The following is a 22,789-nucleotide window of genomic DNA, read 5'->3' as shown; positions in this document are numbered from 1 at the left end:
ACCAGGGCTTTTTGTATTTTTTAATTTGCAAAGTACTTATTCTTCAGAACAAGATAATTTTTTTCTCAGATGCGATAATAAAATAAATTCTTTTTCAAATAGTTGATTTACCGTGAATTATTATTTCAAAAAAGATAGGAAAATGTTTTCAATAAATAAATTTCCTTTAATTTGATTTGATTATTTATTCGTCTTCTAAAAAAATCACATGTTGCTCTCTTGATTTTTGTTGTTTCATAGTAAAGGAGAGTGATTATTACAGATTATTACACATCTTAATGAAAAATAAATCATTATTGAAGGAAGTTAAGATATTTTCCTATATACTGTTGATTTGGCCCCGTTATTAGTTAAGATATACTGTTAATATCGTCCCATCATTAGTTTCTTATTTTAACTGTGATGTAATGATATTAAATGCCCTCACCTTCTAAACAGTCTGCGTTACTCCATCCTTTTGTGCAGTTACACGTGTAGGATCCTTCAGTATTGATACATGTTCCGTTGTTTTGGCAGGGAAATAATCTACACTCATTTACATCTAAAACAAATGTTGATTATTGTAAAACTATACTTAACTATTATTTCAAATGTATCCTTAAATCTTTGGGGGTTTTTTGTAAAAAATAAATTTATATCTAAAAGAAAAGATTAAAGGAACACGTGACGTTGGTACATTTTATAAATCAAATGCAAAATTCTACAATCAAAGAGGTAAATTTATTCAGAGGTGACCTGGAAATCGACTCATTACATCTTATAAATAAAATTTCCATAGTACACATAGACGAAGTCCTTATTATGATAAATATGAACATAACATGCTAAACCGATGGATACCTTGTTGGCAATGTATGTCCTGCCATCCTGGAGAGCAGATACAAGAGTAAGACCCATCACTGTTCACACATGTTCCGTTATTTTCACACAGTCCTTTAACATCACATTCATTTATATCTGAAACAATAAAGTGTCCAAACTGCATATCATTTCAATATTTTTCCTTCAAGTCCGCTTTTATTACACTAAGCACTCAAAATTTCCAATATCCCCTCACTCACCTTCCTGACAATGCTGGCCCTGCCAGCCCTCCATACATTCACACGTATAGGAGCCATTGTTGTTGTGACAGGTTCCATTGTTCTGACATATATCTGTGTCTCTGCATTCGTCCACATCTATATTAAAGTTGATATAGTTTTATCTGACACAACGATGTTAATAATTTTAAGTAATTTTTTTTTGGCAATTTGCCAATTGGTAGTACCTATCTGACAATCTTGACTGGACCATCCTTGGGTACAATTACACATATATGAGCCAACAGTGTTGATGCATGTTCCGTTGTTTTGACAAGGAAATTGTTTGCATTCGTCCTTATCTAAAAATATGAAAGAATGGAATATAATTTATCCGAAGAAATTCATGATCCCACAAAAAATAGTTTATGGTATAAAACTTTAAAAAATGGCGAAAACATTTTTTCTGTAATCTCTATATGAAAAATACAGTCACAAATAAATACTATATACATCTATATGTTATGTACTGTATCTGTATGCACCTTTTTCACAATGTTGTCCTTGCCAGCCCTCCATACACATACAGACGTAAGAGCCATTATTATTGTGGCAGGTTCCACTGTTCTCACACAATCCAAGTTTTTCACATTCGTTTCTATCTTTGAAAGGAAAAAACACACATCCAATGAAACATTCACGTCAATTTAAATTTATCAAAATATAAGAGTTGAGTATAATCATAAACTAAAAATGACACGTAAAAAGTTGTTATTTAAATTTATTGCAAAATTAAGATGAAAAATGACTGGTCATTTATCAAAATACTATAGATTTCTTGGATGAAGAATTGAACAAATAGGATTTTTCCTTGTTTCTAAATTGTTGATTTATTCTTTACCAGATTAAATCGGTTTTTTTTATGTCCGGTTTACCTCATAAATAAAATGATAAATGATCAAGATGACGAATTGGTCATTATGAAGTAGGATTATTTAGATTCACCTTCCATACAATGCCTTCCAATAAAACCCTCTGTGCAATCACAAACGTAAGAGCCATTATTATTTATACATGTTCCGTTGTTTTGACAGGGATCGGAAATTACGCATTCGTCAATATCTGCAAATTATATACACATCTCTTATTTTTCTAGGGTTTTTGTTTATAAAAATGAAAAGGGTCATTGACATTAATGTCTGAAGTGTGCTAAATCATCGCGTAAATTATTACTCAAGTGACTCAGGTAACTTCTGATAACACAGATGGCATCGTTACCTTTACTACAAGTGTGTCCCTGCCATCCTTCTGTACAGATGCAGTCATATGATCCAATGCTATTTACGCATGTACCATTATTTTGACAAGGATATAAATCACATTCATCCTGATCTAAAAACAAATATTACAAAAACTAAAGCTCTACTCTTACACATATAACCCTTCAATTTGAACATTGATCAGTATTTTTTTCTATTTTATTTTCGTAGAAGTATTTCATAATTTACCATCTTGGCAGTTTTGACCCCGCCAGCCCTTTAAACAGCTGCAGGTATATGAGCCGTCGTTGTTGTAGCAAGTGCCATTATTCTGACACGGTTGGGTTTCTGAACATTCATTGATGTCAGCTTCACAGTTTTTGTTTCTCCAGCCCTCTGTACAGTTGCACGTGTATGATCCTTCATTGTTAATACACGTTCCATTGTTATGACAAGGGGAACTGTTGCATTCATTCACGTCTGGGAAATATTAAGGAAAAAAATGAATAATGCATGTGAACTCATTAATGATTATTCAATATTCACCACTATAAAACCTCAAAGAAGAACAAAATGTGTTTGAAATGTAGAATAAAAATGTTTTGTACTTTAAACATGGGAAAAGTACATTATTGGAATATATCACTTTGATGTATGTTTTAGTACCTTTTTGACAATGTTTATCCTGCCATCCGTCAGTACAATTGCATGTGTAGGAACCTGGGATGTTTGTACAACTACCATTGTGTTGACATGGAGACAAAAGACATTCATTTTGATCTGTAAATATCCAGAAACTTAAAAATAGCTCTGTTTCTAACATTTCTGATTTAATTTCAAGTTTTATCAGATATTTGGATTATTTTTTCATAAATTTTTATATTGAAATAATTCAATTCAAATATTTGACATGTTATTATGTTTTGGGCATCCGTAAATCATACCATCTTGACAATGTTGTCCCTGCCAGCCTTCCATACATTGACAAACATAAGAGCCATTATTATTTAGACAGGTACCGTTATTCTGACAAGGGTCTAATGTAGAACACTCTTGGACATCTTCGGAAAAAGATTGAATAAAAGTAAGCCCTACTTCTTGATTTAAAGATTTGCTCAATAAAATTATATTTTTAAATTTTTTAACTTATCTCCACATTAAAGGATAATTGAGTTGTATGTATAAATCTTAAACTTATGAGGTTATGTTCATTCTGTATGTTGTTTTACATTCACTTGCCATTATAACAGTTGCGTCCCGTCCAGCCCGGTGGACAAACACAGAAATAAGATCCAGCAGTATTTATGCAGGTCCCATTATTATGACAAGGTGATTTTTCACACTCGTTTACATCTTAAAAAAATAATGAACCATAAAAAAAAATAGTGAATTGTTCATTTAAGGCGTTTCCATAGATAAAATGTAACTTTAAAATGTAGAATTTCTATAACTTTTATCTCTCTACCTTTTGTGCAATTTTGGGCTGTCCATCCTTCATCACAGAGGCAAAGATAACTTCCATCAGTATTAATGCATGTCCCGTTATTTTTGCAGGGATATTTCGTACATTCGTTGATATCTAAATACAAATTCACAAATGATTACTTATAATTCTGTATATGTTTAATTTGGTTGTTTTTTAAAATTCTTTTTAAAATTTTGTACAGTATCATTGTTATGATTTTTTAATCATTGTATTATTAAAAGATTCTGCAATAGTTCTGGAATGCATGCATCTGATATAGATCTGATGTAATATACCTGTTTCACAGCGTATTCCCTTCCAGCCTCTTGCACAGATACAGCTATAGAGAGTGGGACCATTACTTATACATGTGGCATTATTCTTACAGGGTTCTTCTGTACATTTGTCATCTATAATTTTAAAAAAGAATATTTATCTTTGTTAACTTTATCATTTCTTCTCATTCAATTAATACAACAAGATGCACTTTCTCTCAAAAGACATTGTTTACTTTCTATCATATAAGTAATATATGTAATGTAAATTTCTTTAATGTTCGCCATCACCATATATCATACTTACTTAAGTTGGTTTGTAACTTTGATATTTTTTATAAATGGGGACAATTCGTTTGTTTATATAATTCTCTATGCATTGAATTTATATATAAATTTACACATGCTAACAAAAACAAACTCTTTACGGAGACAACAAATTTTATTTAAGCTGTTTACAAAAGGGGAAAAAGTAACTGCTTAATGTAAAAGTTGTAAAAGAAGTCTTCCTTGCTAAACAAATATTTTAAGTGTTGTCGATAATCCGCAAATTTATTAATACGGAACCAAATGAAAAATGTTTATTTTAACATTGATAAACAAGAGATAAAATCCTTAAATTCGACACCTACAAAACATTCCACAAAAACATGTATTAATAAATAAATATTAATAATTGCACCGTTACTGCTATTAGTAAAAGACTACATGAACAATCTACGCAAGGCAAAACTGTTACAAAAATGAATATTGAGATCTAGGTGCTGGAGGTACGCTTCTACGAAAGCTGATTATTGGGAAGATGGCGTCTAGAGGAGTCTAGGTGATAGTTGTGCACATTCTCACCAGGTTTCTTCGGCGGCTTTGGAAGGGATGAACCCTCTTCCACGACACCTTCCCTTAATCCGTATCTGTTCAATAATAAATCCCAAAAGTTAGGATTATATATAGTGGTTGACAGCGGAGGTAATGCAGTGGACGCACTGGTAGTGGTAGTGGTCGTGGAAGTGGTATCCACTTCAAGCGTTCCAGTTCTCAAAGATGGTGCTTTACTAGAAGTTGACGACAGAGTTTGGGCTGTACTTAATTTCTCGGTAGTGGTAGAAATTGTAGATGTCTCTTTTTTAAGTGCGCCTACTCTTAGAGATGGCTCTACACTAGTTGTTAACGTCATAGGTGTGGTGGCATTTGTTCCCACGCTTGTGGCCAGTATTTCTGCTTGTGAATTTGGAATTCTACTTGTTTTTGGTGCTGGTTTAACCGTAGATGATGTGATTTCATCCGCTGGTGTTTTCTCCGTACTCAAAATAGTAAGAGTACTGTCCGCTGATGGTGAATTTATTGAATTCAGTTGGTAATGATATATTCCATTAGTCCCTTATGTTTTGCTTATTTTTACATGTATAAGCAAGCTTCAGGTGATTATTAAGTGAAACAAAATATTAATTCTATTTAGATATTACAATAGGCATGTTTCTGAATAAATCATAATGAAAAAAAAAATTAATGATACCAAATAAAGCAATATTTCATGCAAATTGCAAACACCTTTTACCTTGCATGTATTGATGTAATATAAAACAGGCATTTTCTTTATCAGGATGAACAGACACAGATTTTTAAAATCCAAAAATGGAGACAAAAACACGAAGGAATCATTGTATTATACGGTACCGTAGAATGGAATACGGGGCAAGTTGATTGGTCCGTCTGTAGGAATCTTTTCCAGTCGTATGCCGAAGCTCTTTATATAAACCAAGAAGTCCCGGATGACAAGGAATAGGGCGTTGTCCTTTACTAATCGTCCAGACTTCTTCAGAATAACATCCTGTATGTCCTTAACGTTCTGTGTGTAAATATTGTCCAGAAAGTCAACTGTAAAGTATACACCTACTTTCCCGGCATTATCCCTGTAAATAGATTGAAAACTGGTGAGTACTTTCTTGGGTTTAACATTAAAGAAAAAATCGAATGTTGCTTCATTCAGGATCTGTGACTTACTTGAGGTCATGAACTTTGCACTGGAGGTAGAAATATTTGAATTTACTGGTAAAGAAATATTTGTCCATCTGCAAAATATACAACACAATTAGTTTGAATATTTAGAGTCAATAAATTGACAGAAATTTCATGCGCAACAAATAAGATAATTTAACTCGCCTCATCACATAAAGGTTCAGCTATGTTTCTGAAATCAGATGATGTGTGGTTGTCCATTGCGTCAGTGAAATTACGATTATGAATGGTTAAATCTATGTGGGCTCGGATTATTGCTGTAAATAAATTTAAAAGTCAGTCGTACAACTTCTTTTATTTAAACTATAGGAAATAGTGTTGGTTATTTAATCCTGGTGATTATGATGACGTAAGCTTGATGACGATTTTGTTCATTAACAATTTGTACAGGAAGTGTTTCTAATTGGTAAAATACCTTTATGATACAGAAAGTAGAGCGTAATGCCAAGAATGACAGCAATGGCGGCCAGTACTGCAATGATCATTAGTATGACAACCACTGTGTTCCTCCGCCGGAGGTTCTCCTCTGACGGCTCCTTGGTGATCTCTGATGCCGTGGTGGACCGTGCAAATGTAGAAAAAGAGGAGAAGCGTGAGTATTTTCCGAAGTCTGGAGTGTCCCGAAGGGAACCCAACATTCCTGGAAGCCACCATGGCTGGGACGGGGTATACCTTAAGGCAGGCTTCAAGGAAGAAAATAAACCTATTTATATTACTGGTCAAAATGTGCTGCATCACCTTACAAAAGCCTAAATAATATGTAAACATACTTTCTGTTTTCAAGGCCTAGGTATCTAATTCAAATTGATTGATGTTTTTTTTTTTTGACAATTAAATAGAATTGTACAAACAAATCGAAAATCAACGTGACAAACTATCACGATACGTAAAGGTCAAGTTCTCTTTACTATTTTAAAATAGGAATTGAAACTTAACAATCCCCTTTTTTCAAAACAAATTTATGTTGCTTATAATTGATTGTAGAATATTCCAAAATGTTTACCGGAACGTCATGAAGATTTATGTTGAAAAAAATACAAAGCAAATGCTTTAGACACATATAATATTTCATGTCAAGGACCTTTTAATGAAGGAATACTTCCATATTTTATGAATTAAAAATGTCAATTTCGATTTTTAATATTACAGTGTACCCTTGGATATCCGGACACTTCAGCTTCCGGACTATTTTTCATGGGAACGGAATTTTTTAACGTCATTTTGTTTCGTTTATCCAGAATTCCGTTTTCCGTAACCCGACGGTCTTTTTCACCACGAAATGCATTTTTACGTTATATCTAGGTTCATTTAATTTTTGATTGGTGTGTCTACTCTGCTCAGATTTCTTGTTCTGGGTGTTAATTGTTGTAAAAACACTGGTCTGGTTGTTTGTTTTAAAAGTTGATGCAGAACTGAAGCGTTATGGTTTTATATTTTAGCCTTTGACCATAACGCTACAGATCCCGTAATGCCAAAAAAAGTGCAATTTACAGCGCAATATTTTCTGCGCACGGTTAGAGATGTATTTCTCCACTTTCCAGCATTGGTTAATCAACTATCTTTCATTCCTTAATTCTAGACATATTCTATTACCAACCTGTATATTTTATCCACCTCCTTACCCTTTATAGTCGTATCTGCAGACATATCTAGAGATATTGTCAGTAAGTCAACATGGCTGTCGGAAGACGGAAAATTCAAAAAAGTGAATTTATTTGTCTGTAGAGAAGATTATTGCTGAAATCCTTGTAACAACTTATTTGCCAATAGCTTGCCTCGGTTTAACAATTGATTGTACTACCTGTCAACCGGTGTGCTCGTTTTCATGATCGGGAAAACGGAAAAATCCTTAAACAATTCAGTGTGTGAGTAATGGTCTAACAATTGGTATGAAAGCGTCAGTCAGCATTCGACTTAATGATGGATTGTATTTGCTCACTAGTTCAATGTATCGACCACAAAATCTGCGAAAAATGACTTTAAACGGGTTTGTGAAATCCTTGTAACAACTTATTTGCCAGTAGCTTGCCTCGATTTAACAATTAATCGTACTCAGTGCATGTTCTCGTGATTGATCCATCGATTGATTGATAGTTTGTTGTTTTACGTCCCATTCGAGAATTTTTCACCCATGTAGAGACGTCACCATATACCGATGAAGGGCTTCAAATTTAGACCTTTACTCGGCACTCAGGGCCATTGATATTGAGGGATATTTATTGTGCCAACGTCTGTCGTGACACGGGCCTCGGTCTTTAAGGTCTCATTCGAAGGACCCTCAACTTTCACTTCAAAGTGCTTGGCGAAGGAACACTTGTTACCTATTTTTTTTTATCAACTTAGGTCAGTCGCGGCCGTGATTCGAACATACGACCTTTTGACCTTTAGTCTGTAGAATCTAAGTACGGACTTACTTTAGCTTCCTCAGATAATCCATAATAATACGAGTTTCAAGGGCGCAGAGTAAAGTTTAGTGCGAATGTGATGAGAGCTAATTGTTTATTGTCGAAAGGTAGTAGCGAATTAAATGAAACATCGTGTATATTTGGCTTATTGTATGAACGATGTCGATGACTGCGCTTACGTCTTGGTGTTCTATTAAAAACTCTCATCACATTCACATTGTACACTGTGGGCTTGAATTTCCTACATAATTAATGTGATCATTTCAACCATATGGAAATGTACTTCCTAATCCAGTACTCTCGTTGTCAACAGAATGGAGTATTTAAAGTAGGGCTAATTGTGGGGTGGATATTTTTTTCCTAAATTTCTGAGCCTCATAGAAACAACAGGATGGTCGGGAAAATTGAAATGTTCATTCAGATGTTGCCATTCCCATTATTTATTTGAAATCTAGGTCCTGAAATTCTCTTGCTGAGTCAGCCCTTGTGTTTTCCCACATAAGTAAGGTCATAAAGATTACATTCAATTCCATAGGCAACTTTAGAAGACTTGCAGCTCAGATCTTCTCAAATTTTGGTATTAAAACATTGTCCTGTGAGTTCGTATTTAAAACAAATTTGGTTATCAAAATATCACAGGTTTTACAAATTTTTGAACAACATTTGGGACTGAAATACATTTTCTCCAAATTTGAATCGTCAAAAACATCTCTGGTTGAAAGTTTACAATCTTGTATTCCAGTAAAGTTGCTGTATGTTTTATACCAGAACTGGTTATCTGTATAATGTATGTAAGACAGTCTCGAAGGACAACTCGAGGGGCACCAACCATTCTGTTAGAGGTTGTGCCTCTTGTAGACTCAACAGAGTGACACCTCTTTACACTAAACGACAAGTCAGCTAGTGTGGAATTCTTAATCTTTCTATTATATATGGAAGGACAAGTATCCTTTGGGGGGGGGGGCAGGTTGTCCACCAGCAGAGATACATGTGAAGATAACGAATAGTGATCAATCTCATAAATCCAAAAAACAAATCGTAAACAGAACAAAAACAAGGAAATATCTTCATAAATCCATTTAACAAAACAAAACAAATCGTAAACAGGACAAAAACACAGAAACACAGAAATATTTCTTCCGTTATTGTATCTTGAAATAAATTCTCTTTTTTTTTCATTATCCGTTCCCATGAAAAAAGAGGATGCTATGGTAAAAATGAACAATGTAAAATGTGAAAAAAAATCTCAAGTATAATTGCATTTGTGGATTTCTAATCAAGAAAGACTGGGCAGTTACTGTGACATTCATTAGATATGCTTATCATCAGTTATAATAGATCCTTTACAGGAATTTGGGTTTCAGAGGAATGATGCACTATAATAATCTTTGATATTTTGCGGATTCCCTCTTTTACCAAAATTAAGCTGGAAAACTATTTTTAAGAAACTCAAAGCAGGAACAAGAAATAGCAGAAACAGCTAATGAAATTTATAGGGTTAATAACTTACATTTAAAAAGAAAAAAAGAACTTAATTAGTCAAAAACCTTTACATGTTTTGTTTTTTTTTTTTTTTTTGGTTGAAAATTCATTCTTAAAATAATCTTTCATAATTTAGTTTTAGATCCTTCTCAGCAAATGGAGATCACGAAAATCAGTTTCGTCAATTGTGTGATTTTCTACGGAGTTTATGGCTTGATATTTACATATCCAAACACACATCTTCATTAGAAATAAGTGATGTATAAAAAAATAAATTTATTTATTTATTTCATAATTAACTTAAAGAGAGGAATCTGTGGCTATCAATCACGAACCCTTACAGAGCTGTAGGATCTACGTTATTTGACATTCAAACATTCCGGGACACCTTCTTATTGGTGGGTTCGGTAGCAAGGAAATTGTTGTCATTTTTTCTGTCGCTACTCATCAATAATAAGAATTTCTAAAACGGGTCAAATTTTGAAACAAATTTCATATTTGTTACATACTTTGTTAAATTGTATATTCATTCCAGCTGTTCTCTGAAATTGATGTGTGCTTTGAATAAGAAAAAAATATTACTTCTAAATAACCCAAACATAATTTGCATTAAACACCTGTTTCTAGAGAAAACGGTCAATTAAATATTAGATTTTGGTTTTGTCAAGCACATTTTATGCAGCTTTTGCCACAACCACAGCTGTTCTCCATAACAATTGAAACTTAGTGCTAGCCTTGCGCAGTATCTCTGACATACTCACCCATTTTTCTCCTTTGAATCTTGTTATAAGTTGTTAAGTGTAAAACAATCATTTCACAATTAAACAGGTCGTGTTAATTATTTTTATCTACATGTTTGAAATATCAATCATTTAGCAAGAACACCATAAAGAAACATGATAAAGTAAGAGGTATTCTAACACTAATATATGTCAACATACGGTGAAGACTTTTGCAATAAATTTCAAAATAACAATCCGTAAGGTTCATTTTCTGCATGCATAGCCCTGTAATGACCATTTGTGTCTGGATACATATCACTGTCAACGTATTATGATGATTAACAAACAGAGACCAGAAATGTACAAAAGTCAATTATAAAATCATCCAGCTGTTTTGATTTATGCTCATGCTTATTTTAAAACTTCTGTGGTGTGCAGTTCAGTAAAATGGATGACATAAAAGACACACTTTATCGCTTTGCCGCATCCTTCTTTTGGGACATGTTTTTGTTTAATTTATTGCTTAAATGTGCATTAAAAGCACTGTTTTCTGTTCGGAATGTCGAGGACACATATATCTTTGTTAGAGTTGAAATAGTTTGATCGGGATCTGTTTATACACCACGTGCACCCCCCCCCCCCCGAAAAAAATATTATTATGAGATTTAAATAAAAAAAAAACTTATATCATTTTATCATTTCCTAACATGAAATCTCCCTAAGATTGTTTATTCATTTTTGAAAGTGTTCGGCCATATTTCTTTATACATTTTTCTTAGAAGAATCATTTACATGAATACATTTTAGGACAACCTTGGTAATGGGAAAGTACTCACAGCTGTGAACATAAAAATTATACGACAAATGATCATATCAAAAGATGTGTCTTCATTTGACTCAGATAGAAATACGTCGTCTTTTGGGGTTCCTCCGCATGATCAATACAACGATGACAAAAAATTGACCTGATCTTGTCAAAGATCCCAGATAAATTGGAAAAAAACTTAACTAATGCAACGGATCTTATCTAAGATTTTAGTTGCTTGTCTCAGAGAATGCAATTACATGTTAAAATACCAACCATTCAAATTTCAATACTTTTTCATAACATACTAGCAATGAACGAAATTTCTAAACAAACAGAATGGACAAAGGGAATATTTTGATTAAGTACATGTAAACAAAAAAGCAATTTAATTTGTGATTTATTTCGCAAATTGGAAATTTAAAACCTGTTACGGCATTGAAAAAAAAAAATCTGAAATCTACAAATAGCTTCCAGTGCTCCTGGTTTCTCGTGTCAGTCATTCATTTTCCAGTTTTATTATCATTTTTCCAGTTTTATTATCATTTCACGTTTTCTTTAACTAAAACAGGACATTTTGTGATTCATTAATTAGGGCAAGTTTTTTCTCTCTCGTCATCTGTACGCAACAGATGGACCTCTCTAACCCTGGAATTAGAGATACAAGGAATGGCATGGAATAAGTGTCACATGGCATGTTTATATATGGCGGTTTGTCACAGTTAAAATATCTCCTGTGATAAATAAATGTTAGCAGAGCAGATTTCACTCGTAGAAAATGAAGGTCAAAATTATGTAGCTCATAAAAGAAATTGCAGTCAATGCATTCATGGTCTATTTTTAGAATTTTAATCTATTGTTGACAATGAACATGAAGGGATAAAGCAGATTAAATCATATTAGTTTTTTTCATTGGTTTTCCTCCAAAATTCCCATTCAAATTTTATATCATTTTTGAATTTTAAGTTTGTATAACAATTTCAGGGCCTTTAATATAAGGGAAAAGATAGTAGTTCAGTCTCAAGACTGTCTAAACTTCCCAATTAATCAATCAAAGAGATCTTCAAGTTTGAACAGATTATCATTTTGTCTGCCAACTTCAATAAATCTCACGCAAAAAAGGCTAGAATTTTCAGAAATCAAATTGGGCGTGCCATGCAGTCCCAAGACAACAATAAATCAGTGAAGCACATGTTATGCAATGTTTTATTATTATTGATATTGATCGGGAAGATTCATCGAAAGAGTATGCAGGTAAAGAAAAATAAATTTTACTTAATTACAGCGGTGTTTTGTGTTATCTCTCTGGATAAATGTAAACGAGATTCCTAAGTTTATTGTCCGATAAATCATCTCCCTTTATTTGGTGCTGAAAAAAGTGATTCTAAAAAAGGGAGATAACGAACAGTAATCATTCTCAAAAGTCCAATTAAACAGTTTTAATTATGAGCAGAGTCAACACAGACCTCCGAAAACAGGTTGGATCAGGTGCCATGGAGGAGCAAGCATCGCCTCAAGACCAGTCACGCCCACCATGTTCCTGTCATGATCGGGCAAATGGGAAAATCCATAAACAATAAAGTGTGAAAATAATGCCCTAACGATTAATGTTAATGTAAAAGATGAAGATAACGAACAGTGATCGACCTAAAAAAAAAACTGCGAACAATACAAATCTGTGAACAGGACATAAAACACGGACCCCTGGAAATTCCAGAAATGGGATCAGACCTAGGAGGAGAAAGCATCCCCTGTCCGGTCACATCCGCCATGAGCCCTATGTATTGATCAGGTAGACGGAATATTCCGTCGTCAAGTGTAGTAAAAAACAAAGACCTTACATTTCTACATTTGCTAAAAATGTCATTATAACATACATAGAATTTACGAAATGCTTACTTTAAACGAGATTGTTGCAATTCCCTGCAATATCAACTTATCTGTTCGTAGTCTGTCTCGGTTTATGAATTGATCGTACTCTGAGCATGCTTTTGATTATTGGATAAGTTGGGAGACATAAACAAGATATGCAGATGATACTAGTAGCGGAATATTACGACATAAATAAGAGAATTTGACGATGGAAAATCTGAAGTCATCTAGTTTGTCATACAATTTAGTTGTTAGTTGACCCTTATCGTTTATTGTCTGTAAAATTTCCATATATGAAACAGATGTGGCAGATTTTGAGGTTTTTAAATTCCGAGTTCACTGGTATATATCAAGTTGACATATGAATGGAAGTAACTATTGTTCATTGATAAAACGTCGTCGGTTTATCTGAACGTCGAGTTGAAGACCACAGCAAGTGTTTTCTTCTTCTCATGAAAACATCATTCAAAATCCTTAACGACAGATTGTCTTTGCAAACAAAGTCATTGTATCGACCCTAGAATTTAAGAAATTTTGACTTTAAATTGTTGATATGCTTGTAGCATCAATTTATTTGTCAATAGTCAAACTATTTCTAGACAATTTTTTTCAATTAATTTCGATTTTTTTGAACGATATAAAGGTGCATTTAATATTTCTAAGACATATTTTCATTGATATTATTGTACAGAAAATCACGAACCTTTCATCAATTGCAATTTATTGTCTCAAAAATTGTTTGCTATTAATTTTGTCTGGCTCTTTTTTTCCAATTTAAAAAGTTAGTTTTGAAAAAAATACAACAGTGCAACAAGAATATATACAATAACACTGATAAATTTTGTAGTGTACCACGATTAAATTTGCCCAGCGATTGAATATAATTGCCTGTATGCATAGTTTAGCTTTAAAGACTACCTAAAAATATATGCCATTGTAAAACTCTTCAATCTGTTAACTACAATATCAAGATTAAAAAAAAAAATTCCCTTAATGTCGTGTTGTCAGTTTGATCTTTAAAAAAAGACTTATTATGTGCAACGTATGCGAAAAAGATATTGGAATATTTAGTTATAAGTCACCGTGTTCTTTTCTCATTGTCTACGCCCATGCCTTGAGTGCACCAAATACGTAATTTTCTAATGATTTATAATGGACATGCTATGTAACGATATGCTTGTAGTAAATGCCTCAATCTTAAAGATGTTTCATAACCTACAGAAGGTAAAACAGGTTATTTAGTATCAAGATTTATAGACATTTCAACTACTAGTGGAATATTTTTGTATTATAGTAGCGAAAAGATCATCTATTTACGTTGGAAAAGAAATTTTATACACAACTTATTCGATTGTTTTTAATGACAACGGATAACATGGTGACGCCGTATAACCTATTTGGCAAGACCTTGATGATAACATAGTAAAAACTTCAATAAATTTCAGTCGCCCGCGTGGTGCAGTGGTTAGAGCGTCGGCTCTAGAGTCGAGAAGTAAGGAGTTGATCCTTACGTCGGGGTTCGAATCCCACTGTGGGACGTGGAGACCGGTCCTTCGGATGAGACCGTATAAACTGAGGTCCCGTGTCGCAGTAGGTGCTGGCACGAAAAAGATCCCTCACTTCTCAATTGCCGTAAGTGCCGACTATAGGACAAAATTTTCAGCTCTCCACCTGCAAATGGTGGCGTCTCCATATGAGTGAAAAATTCTCGAGAGGGACGTTAAACAATATTCAATCAATCAATCAATCATTAATTTCAAGGTTAACAATTAATACATAACAAAATCAATTATTTAAAATTTCTTATTATTAAAATCCCATTACCCAGTGACCTAATCATTGATATATGATACAGAGTGAAGGTCAAAGAAACACCCCCGCTGTCTTCTGCATCAATGTACTACGTTTGAAGCTAATCCAGGGGAAACATTTGCTATAATATTATCTTGACTTTTTAAATAATTTACATTTTTCTCTGGAAAGGAACATTCTAATACATCAAATGTTGTTATAACATTATCTTGAATTTTTAAATAATTTACATTTTTCTCTAGAAAGGAACATTCTAATACATCAAATATATTACGTCTTCCATATCTATCAAGTATAAAAAAAATCTATTTAAGTATTCATTTTCAAATAATACCTACTACTATTGGAGAAAGATATGTGGCATGGCATTTCCCGCCTCTGAAGATTTCAGGGGTCCGTGAGTGCTCTTAACTTGTATTGTTGATTTGAAATTTTATGCACGATTAACGTTCATTATCTCTATATTTCACTCCTTTTTAGTTCTTCTATACATTTAAGGTGAAAATGATGACAAATGTTTCAGAATAAAACAAAACCAGGTTATCTTTAGACAATGGTTTGAGAGAAGGTATGCTACAAGTTCAATTTGCTCTACCTTATAAAAAATATGACTATTCGTAGTTATATACAAATAGTAGTTTTTTAGTTAGCCCTTTCATTCATGAAATGTGAAGATTGCACACAGCGAACATTCTCAAAAGTCAGTTTAAATAATACAAATCATGAGCAGCCAACACGAAGCTCCGAAAACAGAAATGGGGCCAGGTGTCATTGAGGAGTAAGCAACCCCTGTCGACCGGTCACACACAGTGTGCTCCTTGTCAAGATCGAGTAAACGGAATAACTATAGGCAATTCAGTGTCAAAATAATGGCCTAACAATTTGTATGAAAGACCTAAGTCGACATTCGACGAACGACAGACAAGTTCGCAACAAGGTTATTGTATCGACCATAGAATTTGCGAAATGTTGATTTTTAACGAGATTGTTGATATCCTTGTGTCATCAACTTAATTGTCAATCGCCTGCCTTGTTTTAGAAATAGTACGTACGTGGAACATGCTCAAACAAACTCCATAACTCTTACAGAAAAGTTAATTGCTGAATTACGTTAAAAATCCGGAGCATAAGCATAAGGATGACAATATGAATATCTTAGTTATTCCAGACTTGTACACTTTGTTGTCTACAAAGCATATGTGTCGATAGTTTGAAAAGACTTTATATTAAATGAGGAGATCTGGGGAATTGCTCAAATTCATTACCCTTCAATGAACCTTGTATGCGTGGTTACTCTATATTTATGTTTAGTTTGATACAGGAAGAGTTACAAACTTTTAGAGTTTTAACTTAACTTTCGCCAGGTTAAATGGCCCATACAACAACATCTTATTTGTGTTCCAATAACGAAGCTCAATATGAAAATGATGATTCAAGGTAACTTATGTTGAAAACATTACGTAAATGATTGTATAAATAATTCCTACCAATGAATGGTAAAAGATGAAAATGATGTTATGTATTTAAGGGACATTGTATATACGTATCAAATACTCTAAAATTGCATATAAACATACTTCGCATAAGTATTCAGCATGTTCTGTAAGAGCTGTGTAAATTGAATGTCTCGGTACAAAGAACTAATAAATGTTGAATCTGAAGTATAGATATTATTTATATATAGATAAAGAGAACTGAAAAGAAAACATTTGTACTATATATTTAATGAATTTATGCTACACATAGCTAATGAAAAAGGGGAAGATAACAAACTTTGATCGATCTTTAAAAAATCCACAACAAACAATACAAATTATTTCAAATGATCATTAATTGTTTTTAAGACGAGAGAATGCTTCATTGCTATAAAATCAGCACGAGCATATTGCCAAAAATATTTGTTTCTGCGCCTTTTTTTTTTTTTTTTTTTTTTTTTTTAAATTTTTGACAGTATATTTCAAAATATTTCACATACATTACCTTTTGGGTTATGTTTCATTGCAATATTATTATTCAATTCTCATATAATGATGATTAATTGATTGTATGTTGTTTTACGTCCCGGTTGAGAATTTTTCACTCATATAGAGACGTCACCATTTGCAGGTATATGGTGACGTCTCTACATGAGTGAAAAAGTCTCGAACGGGACGTAAAATAACACACAATCAATCAATCAATCTTCTCATGTATAAGTTTTTTAAAATAAATTCTGCTTCATATGAATACAGAAATAGGTCTGTTAATAACGGGGCGTAATTGTTACCCATGGGAATACCGATGGACTATTGAAAGACATGATCTCCAAAAACTACAAAGATGTTGTCAATCAGAAACTCAAGCATCTTTTTAATATTTACTTTCAGAGTACCTGTGTGTACAATCAGAATGTTTTTAACAAAATAATTTTGCAAATGACCAATGACAAGGTAAGTAAATTTACGAGTTCCTCTTTTATTGAAAAAGCAACTGTCTATGATGTCAAAATGCCTGTATTTCTTACATGTGGAAAACTCATCAAATTGATAAAGTAATTTATTCTACACATGAAAATATACAATGTTTAGTAAGAGAATGTTGAAAGTTTATAAAACAATTACAGTAGAGGTCATTTAGGGTCATTTAACTTCCATTATTATAATTTAATGAGAAACATTTATCACAAACATATAACATGGCAAGAAATGTAATTACACCGAGTTAGATGTTTCTATTCTCATTAAAGTTTATAAATAAGTGTTCTTTTAGAATTGATAATGAATCGCAACACAAAAGATTAGATATTAAGAATGCCACTCATCTAGCATCAATACGTGCAACCCTGTCACATAACTTTTGTACTGTTTCATTTTCATTTTTATCGTGTACTTGATTTGTAAATATAATTTCATTTTATATACAAAGAGAAGAAAGGATACTAAAAACGGCAATTTGCATTTCATTACATCAAAAAACAATTTTTAGAAAATAATTATAATAATCACCTCAAAAGTTTAACGATCAAGTAACGTTAAATATTTAGTCGTTATTCAGTGTTTATCACTATTTATTTCAGAAAAGCATGAAAAGAAATGACATATTTTTGATAAAAAAAAACATTCAACGCATTGAAGACATAGGGTAACCGTTACTGCAATTACTAACCTGCCGTAATCGATTACATTTTTCATGTAATTAGATGAAATCATAGATCAGCAAAAGTATTGAACTTGATTACATGTAATTTGATTTAATCGATTTCTCTTAAAATACCCCCCAAAACAAATGCCTGTAATCCTGAACTTTTTTATTACGTTTTGATTATTTCTTCATATACACTGGTGATACTTAAAAAAGCCAATTTTTGACATTACTCCTCAAAATTCTATACATGTATATCATCTACTACTACTACTACTACTACTACTACTATTTTTATTAATAAAAAAAACTTTTTCACTTTTAAATAAAAGCAACATGTACACACATGCATTTCTTCTGTATAATTACTTCTTTTTAATTAATAAGCTTTCGGATTAATCAGTTTTGTGCATTTTTTGTATTCGGTATGAATTTTTCTATCTCTACTAAAAATAAATCTGTGGAAAAAGAAATACTGAAAAGAAGGATGCAACTCTTTAAGAATTTATAATGATAAGTAATCCAAACACAGAGGATCACCATTATAGTAATTGTGACACATGTACCTGAGTATCACAATCACCTAATTAGCTATTTTTCATTGTTATACCTATTCTTATAACTGAAGTCATTCATCATAATTAATCCCTGTTAACACTTGATCTAATTGTGTATTACTGAAGGCAATGATTAGGGAAACACATAGCTAAATGTTGATAAATATTTGGGATATTTATTTCTAGAGAATTCATACTAAATTTTTCTATCGACGTGGAAAAGTTCTACAATATATGGGAATAATGAAAGTCAACAAACATCACTTCTACAAATTGTCCACAATAAAGATATTAAAAACAGAGAGCCGCAAAATAAAGTTGAAATACCCATTGTCTTTTGTTGCACTAGAAAGACCATGTTTCCCGAATTTTTGTGAATTGTGTTTTTACGATATTTATATAAGTAAACACATAATTATTTCTTTTGAGTTAAATGATATTACTTTTCTGTTCATGCAACGAAAATTATCAAAAAGTAATTAATTGTAATCAATTGATTATTTATAATATAATCATTAACACAGTCGATAACATTTCAAAATCATGTATTCACTGATTTAATCGATTACTAATAAAAACCAATAGAATTGTTATAATATAATTACATCCACACGAAATCGTAAATATAGCAAGAACATGGATTTTAGCTATGGGATTAGATAACTCTACTTACATTTTGTAATAATGACAAAAGTAGATTTAGAAAAGATATTGTGAATATCATTAAAGAAACTTCAATTTAAAAAAATATGTTCAGTGTATACAGTAATTTCTGTAATATTGCAATATCAAACTATGGTGGTCTCCAAACTTACATGGCATATTACATCTCTTTTACTGCGCATATGTTTTAATACAAAAGGATGGCTAACAATAAAACATTTCAATGAAGAATAGAAAAAATATTACCAATTGATTATTAAATTATGTTAATGATATTCCATGTCTATCTTGAGTCATTCAATCTTATTTTCACGACTAAATTAGCAATGGGTTATTCATGACTTAATATTATCTATTAAATGAATCTCAGACAAACTGCGATTGAAAATATATTCTTTTATCAGCATTTTTCTTATTTGATTTCGTTCAAATACCTACAGATATGTTACATTTATCACGTACCATCATTACTTTGCTACTAATGCAAATTATGTAACTCTTTCTTAGACATTGACCAGTAATTTAAATTGAACAGTATTGTTAGTATGGTTTACTTACCTTGAACACTTCTTGATCTACAGTCTCATTAGGTTTATTTTTTATTTCCGTTATTTCTGTTTCTGTAGTAGATTCCACAATGCTATCAATATCATCTGGAAAATCTCCGAAGCCTAATTTCATATCTACAAGTTCCATCCATTTTGGTGGCTTATCGCGTGTGAAAGATATTTCGGGAAGGGAATTAGATCTTGGAGCCAAGTTTTTCCCTACAGAGACCCGCCTATCTTTTAAGGAGGTGTTATCCTGAAAGAATACTTGAAGTTCCTCGTCCTCTCCGGCTTCATTTTTCAATATCCACTTACGGACTTCAAAATCATTTTGCTTCACTTGAGGACGTGGTGCCTTGTCTAGATAAGGACAGTAATCCTTCTCCGGAATCACGATTGTGTCATCCTTTATATCATTGGATACAATTGGAACAACATCGTTTGGATCACTGTTGATTCGTTTTTTCCTAGGGGGTTTATCAAGGTATGGACAATAATCCTTTGTTGGAATATACACATTTTCGACAATGGGACTAGACAAATTCATACCAGCATCCGGTAGAGAGAATGTTCTGTGAAACTTAGGAATAATTTTTATTGGATTTGGTAAATTTCCTTTAAGTTTTTCGTGAATGTAATCATGATGTTCATCTCCCTCATCACCATCATTCAAAGAAGTCACAATATTTTCAGACATATTTGATTTTTTGATTAAATCAGATCCATTATTAACACTGTCAACTTGCTTTTCGATTGAATCCAAAGAATTTTCAGATTCTGATGATTTCTTAAGCTTTCTTCTTAGATGAGAATCTAATAAGTTACGCCACTTCGGTTTTCTTGAGACACTTTTCTCCTCTGAAATTTTACGTGTGATCCATTTTCGCCAGACAGATCCGAATTCTTTTTCCTGATCAGTCGGCAAAACCTTAATTTTCTGGAGATCCTCGTCACCCATCACTGCTCAATTTATGTGTATTCTATATTGTTTTACAACATTATGTTAATTAAAGTAATGCGTCAATCAAAGATGAATGCATTCATTCTAAAGTCTTCGAACACATTTCTCGGCACGTTTTATTAAACTGTTGCAGAGCACCTTACTAACAACACACCATCCAAGTACAGTTCATAACAACTTCTAAAAGAAAATTTCCATGTACATAATTAATTACACTAGTACGTTGTTGCTACAAAGTCCTGTCAAATAACTTTAAGGCAGCGTGTTACGAGAATATACGATTCCCATGTATTATTTTGCATAATGAATATTTGCTTTAAAAACCCAAAAGGTAAGAATGAGAGAAATGACCAGTCCATGGAACTTAGCGTGCCAATCACAGTTTCCCCGCCTGTTTTCGGCACATCATCGTTCAAAAGAGCATTTAAGATTCAATTTTATGCTCTATTAAGAATGTCAACCTTAAATGTCTTAAGATAACATAACTTTGTTTCTATTGTATAATTTTTGAATAGATTAGATTGCAAAGTATTGTGATCCTCATTGAGATTTTAAAATTTTTTTAATTGGAAATACGTTAATGATAATTTATAAAAATATTCATACGGACATTTCAGTCAGAGATATGAATTTGGTATAAATATTGATACAGGATAGATACTTTCAAGGTTGTTTCGACAACTACGAAATTGGCAAATAGACTAGCATAGCTTTTGTTACCAAAACAATAAATCGAAGATGCCTTCATTAGCAACCAATTTGTAAAACTTTATATCAGTATGTTTTGGTCTGTTTGTCTGTACGTGTTGATGTTAGTACATGTCAACGTAAGCTATGTTAGATGAATATATTTTTTGTGTGTTTTGTTTTACAAACCTGTGTACAATGTGAAATAGTTATTTCTTAGGCAAAAAAGTTTGATGTATTTTGAAAATATCAGTATCTGAATATGCATTAAGGGCAATCAATTATATTTTATTCATGATCAACTATTATATCTGTCAAAAAAAATTCTTATTGATGTCAGGAAAAGTTTTTCAGCCACTACTATAAACTATAAATAGGACAATCACTTAACTTAGTATGGAGAGAAGTTAACTGACAATAGTAAGAATATACTTCATTGATAATTAATCGAATTGCAGATCAAATATCCATAACAGATATTTTTTTCATCAAAAGGAAGGGGTGCCTTTTTTTATTTAATCTATGCCAAAATTTCCAGTTCAAAATTCAAATGAACAATTTTTTAACAGCCATTTTACATATTGTGATTAGTCAATACATTTTCAGAGAGTGTGTGTGCGTTGGGGGGATAGGAAATACGGAAGGTTTGAGGAATAACTAACAGCAAGGGAATTTATTAGAGTTCTATTTAATCGCAGAAATGTAGCACTATATTTGTTCACCCTTTACAATGTGTTTTAGGATATTAATGTGAAAACAAAAAACAACATCTATGCTAAAATTAAACGTTGGTTCAAATAAGACATTAATTTTATGAGAATTTTACAATTAAAGGTTAACATGCATAAGTGTATTCAATAAAGCTAAGGACATTATATGAAAATGACGAATTTTTTATTTGTATACGTATTCTTTTGTTTTAAAAACCTGCTAAACATGCAATGTTTAAAGTTCATATTTTTTTTCTTTATGGTGTAAAAAGTACCTTTGTCAAATCATAGTTTCTTATATAAATAATTAATTTAGTATAGTATGAGTTTAGAATAGGGAATTTTAATAAAATACAACCACCTAAAATCAATTTAAAAAATTCTGCCATTTATTTCCAGCAGTTAAAGTTT

General features: G+C 32.2%; 1 protein-coding gene across 1 annotated transcript in view; it reads right to left on the bottom strand.

The window, feature by feature from the left end:
• The window catches only part of LOC133198285 (fibrillin-2-like), a 56,678-nt gene extending 35,700 nt beyond the window's left edge, over nucleotides 1-20,978 (bottom strand). The window contains exons 1-14 of the mRNA XM_061334403.1: nucleotides 20,031-20,978; nucleotides 6,450-6,717; nucleotides 6,179-6,291; nucleotides 6,020-6,087; nucleotides 5,693-5,928; nucleotides 4,865-5,344; nucleotides 4,040-4,153; nucleotides 3,223-3,339; nucleotides 2,528-2,758; nucleotides 2,025-2,141; nucleotides 1,565-1,681; nucleotides 1,268-1,381; nucleotides 1,062-1,178; nucleotides 841-957 (exon numbers count right to left, since the gene is read on the bottom strand). Coding sequence (XP_061190387.1) covers nucleotides 841-957; nucleotides 1,062-1,178; nucleotides 1,268-1,381; nucleotides 1,565-1,681; nucleotides 2,025-2,141; nucleotides 2,528-2,758; nucleotides 3,223-3,339; nucleotides 4,040-4,153; nucleotides 4,865-5,344; nucleotides 5,693-5,928; nucleotides 6,020-6,087; nucleotides 6,179-6,291; nucleotides 6,450-6,717; nucleotides 20,031-20,978 — 3,157 coding nt within the window. The remainder of the gene's footprint in view (nucleotides 1-840; nucleotides 958-1,061; nucleotides 1,179-1,267; nucleotides 1,382-1,564; nucleotides 1,682-2,024; nucleotides 2,142-2,527; nucleotides 2,759-3,222; nucleotides 3,340-4,039; nucleotides 4,154-4,864; nucleotides 5,345-5,692; nucleotides 5,929-6,019; nucleotides 6,088-6,178; nucleotides 6,292-6,449; nucleotides 6,718-20,030) is intronic.
• Between the last annotated feature and the right edge of the window lie 1,811 nt (nucleotides 20,979-22,789).

This window comes from Saccostrea echinata, unplaced genomic scaffold, assembly GCF_033153115.1.
Source record: "Saccostrea echinata isolate AGI-Se365-2 ecotype Australia unplaced genomic scaffold, CSIRO_AGI_Sech_v1 ptg000001l, whole genome shotgun sequence".
NCBI classification, from domain to species: Eukaryota; Metazoa; Mollusca; class Bivalvia; order Ostreida; family Ostreidae; genus Saccostrea; species Saccostrea echinata.
Note: the sequence above shows the minus strand (reverse complement) of the source record. Positions and strands in the feature narration are given on the sequence as shown.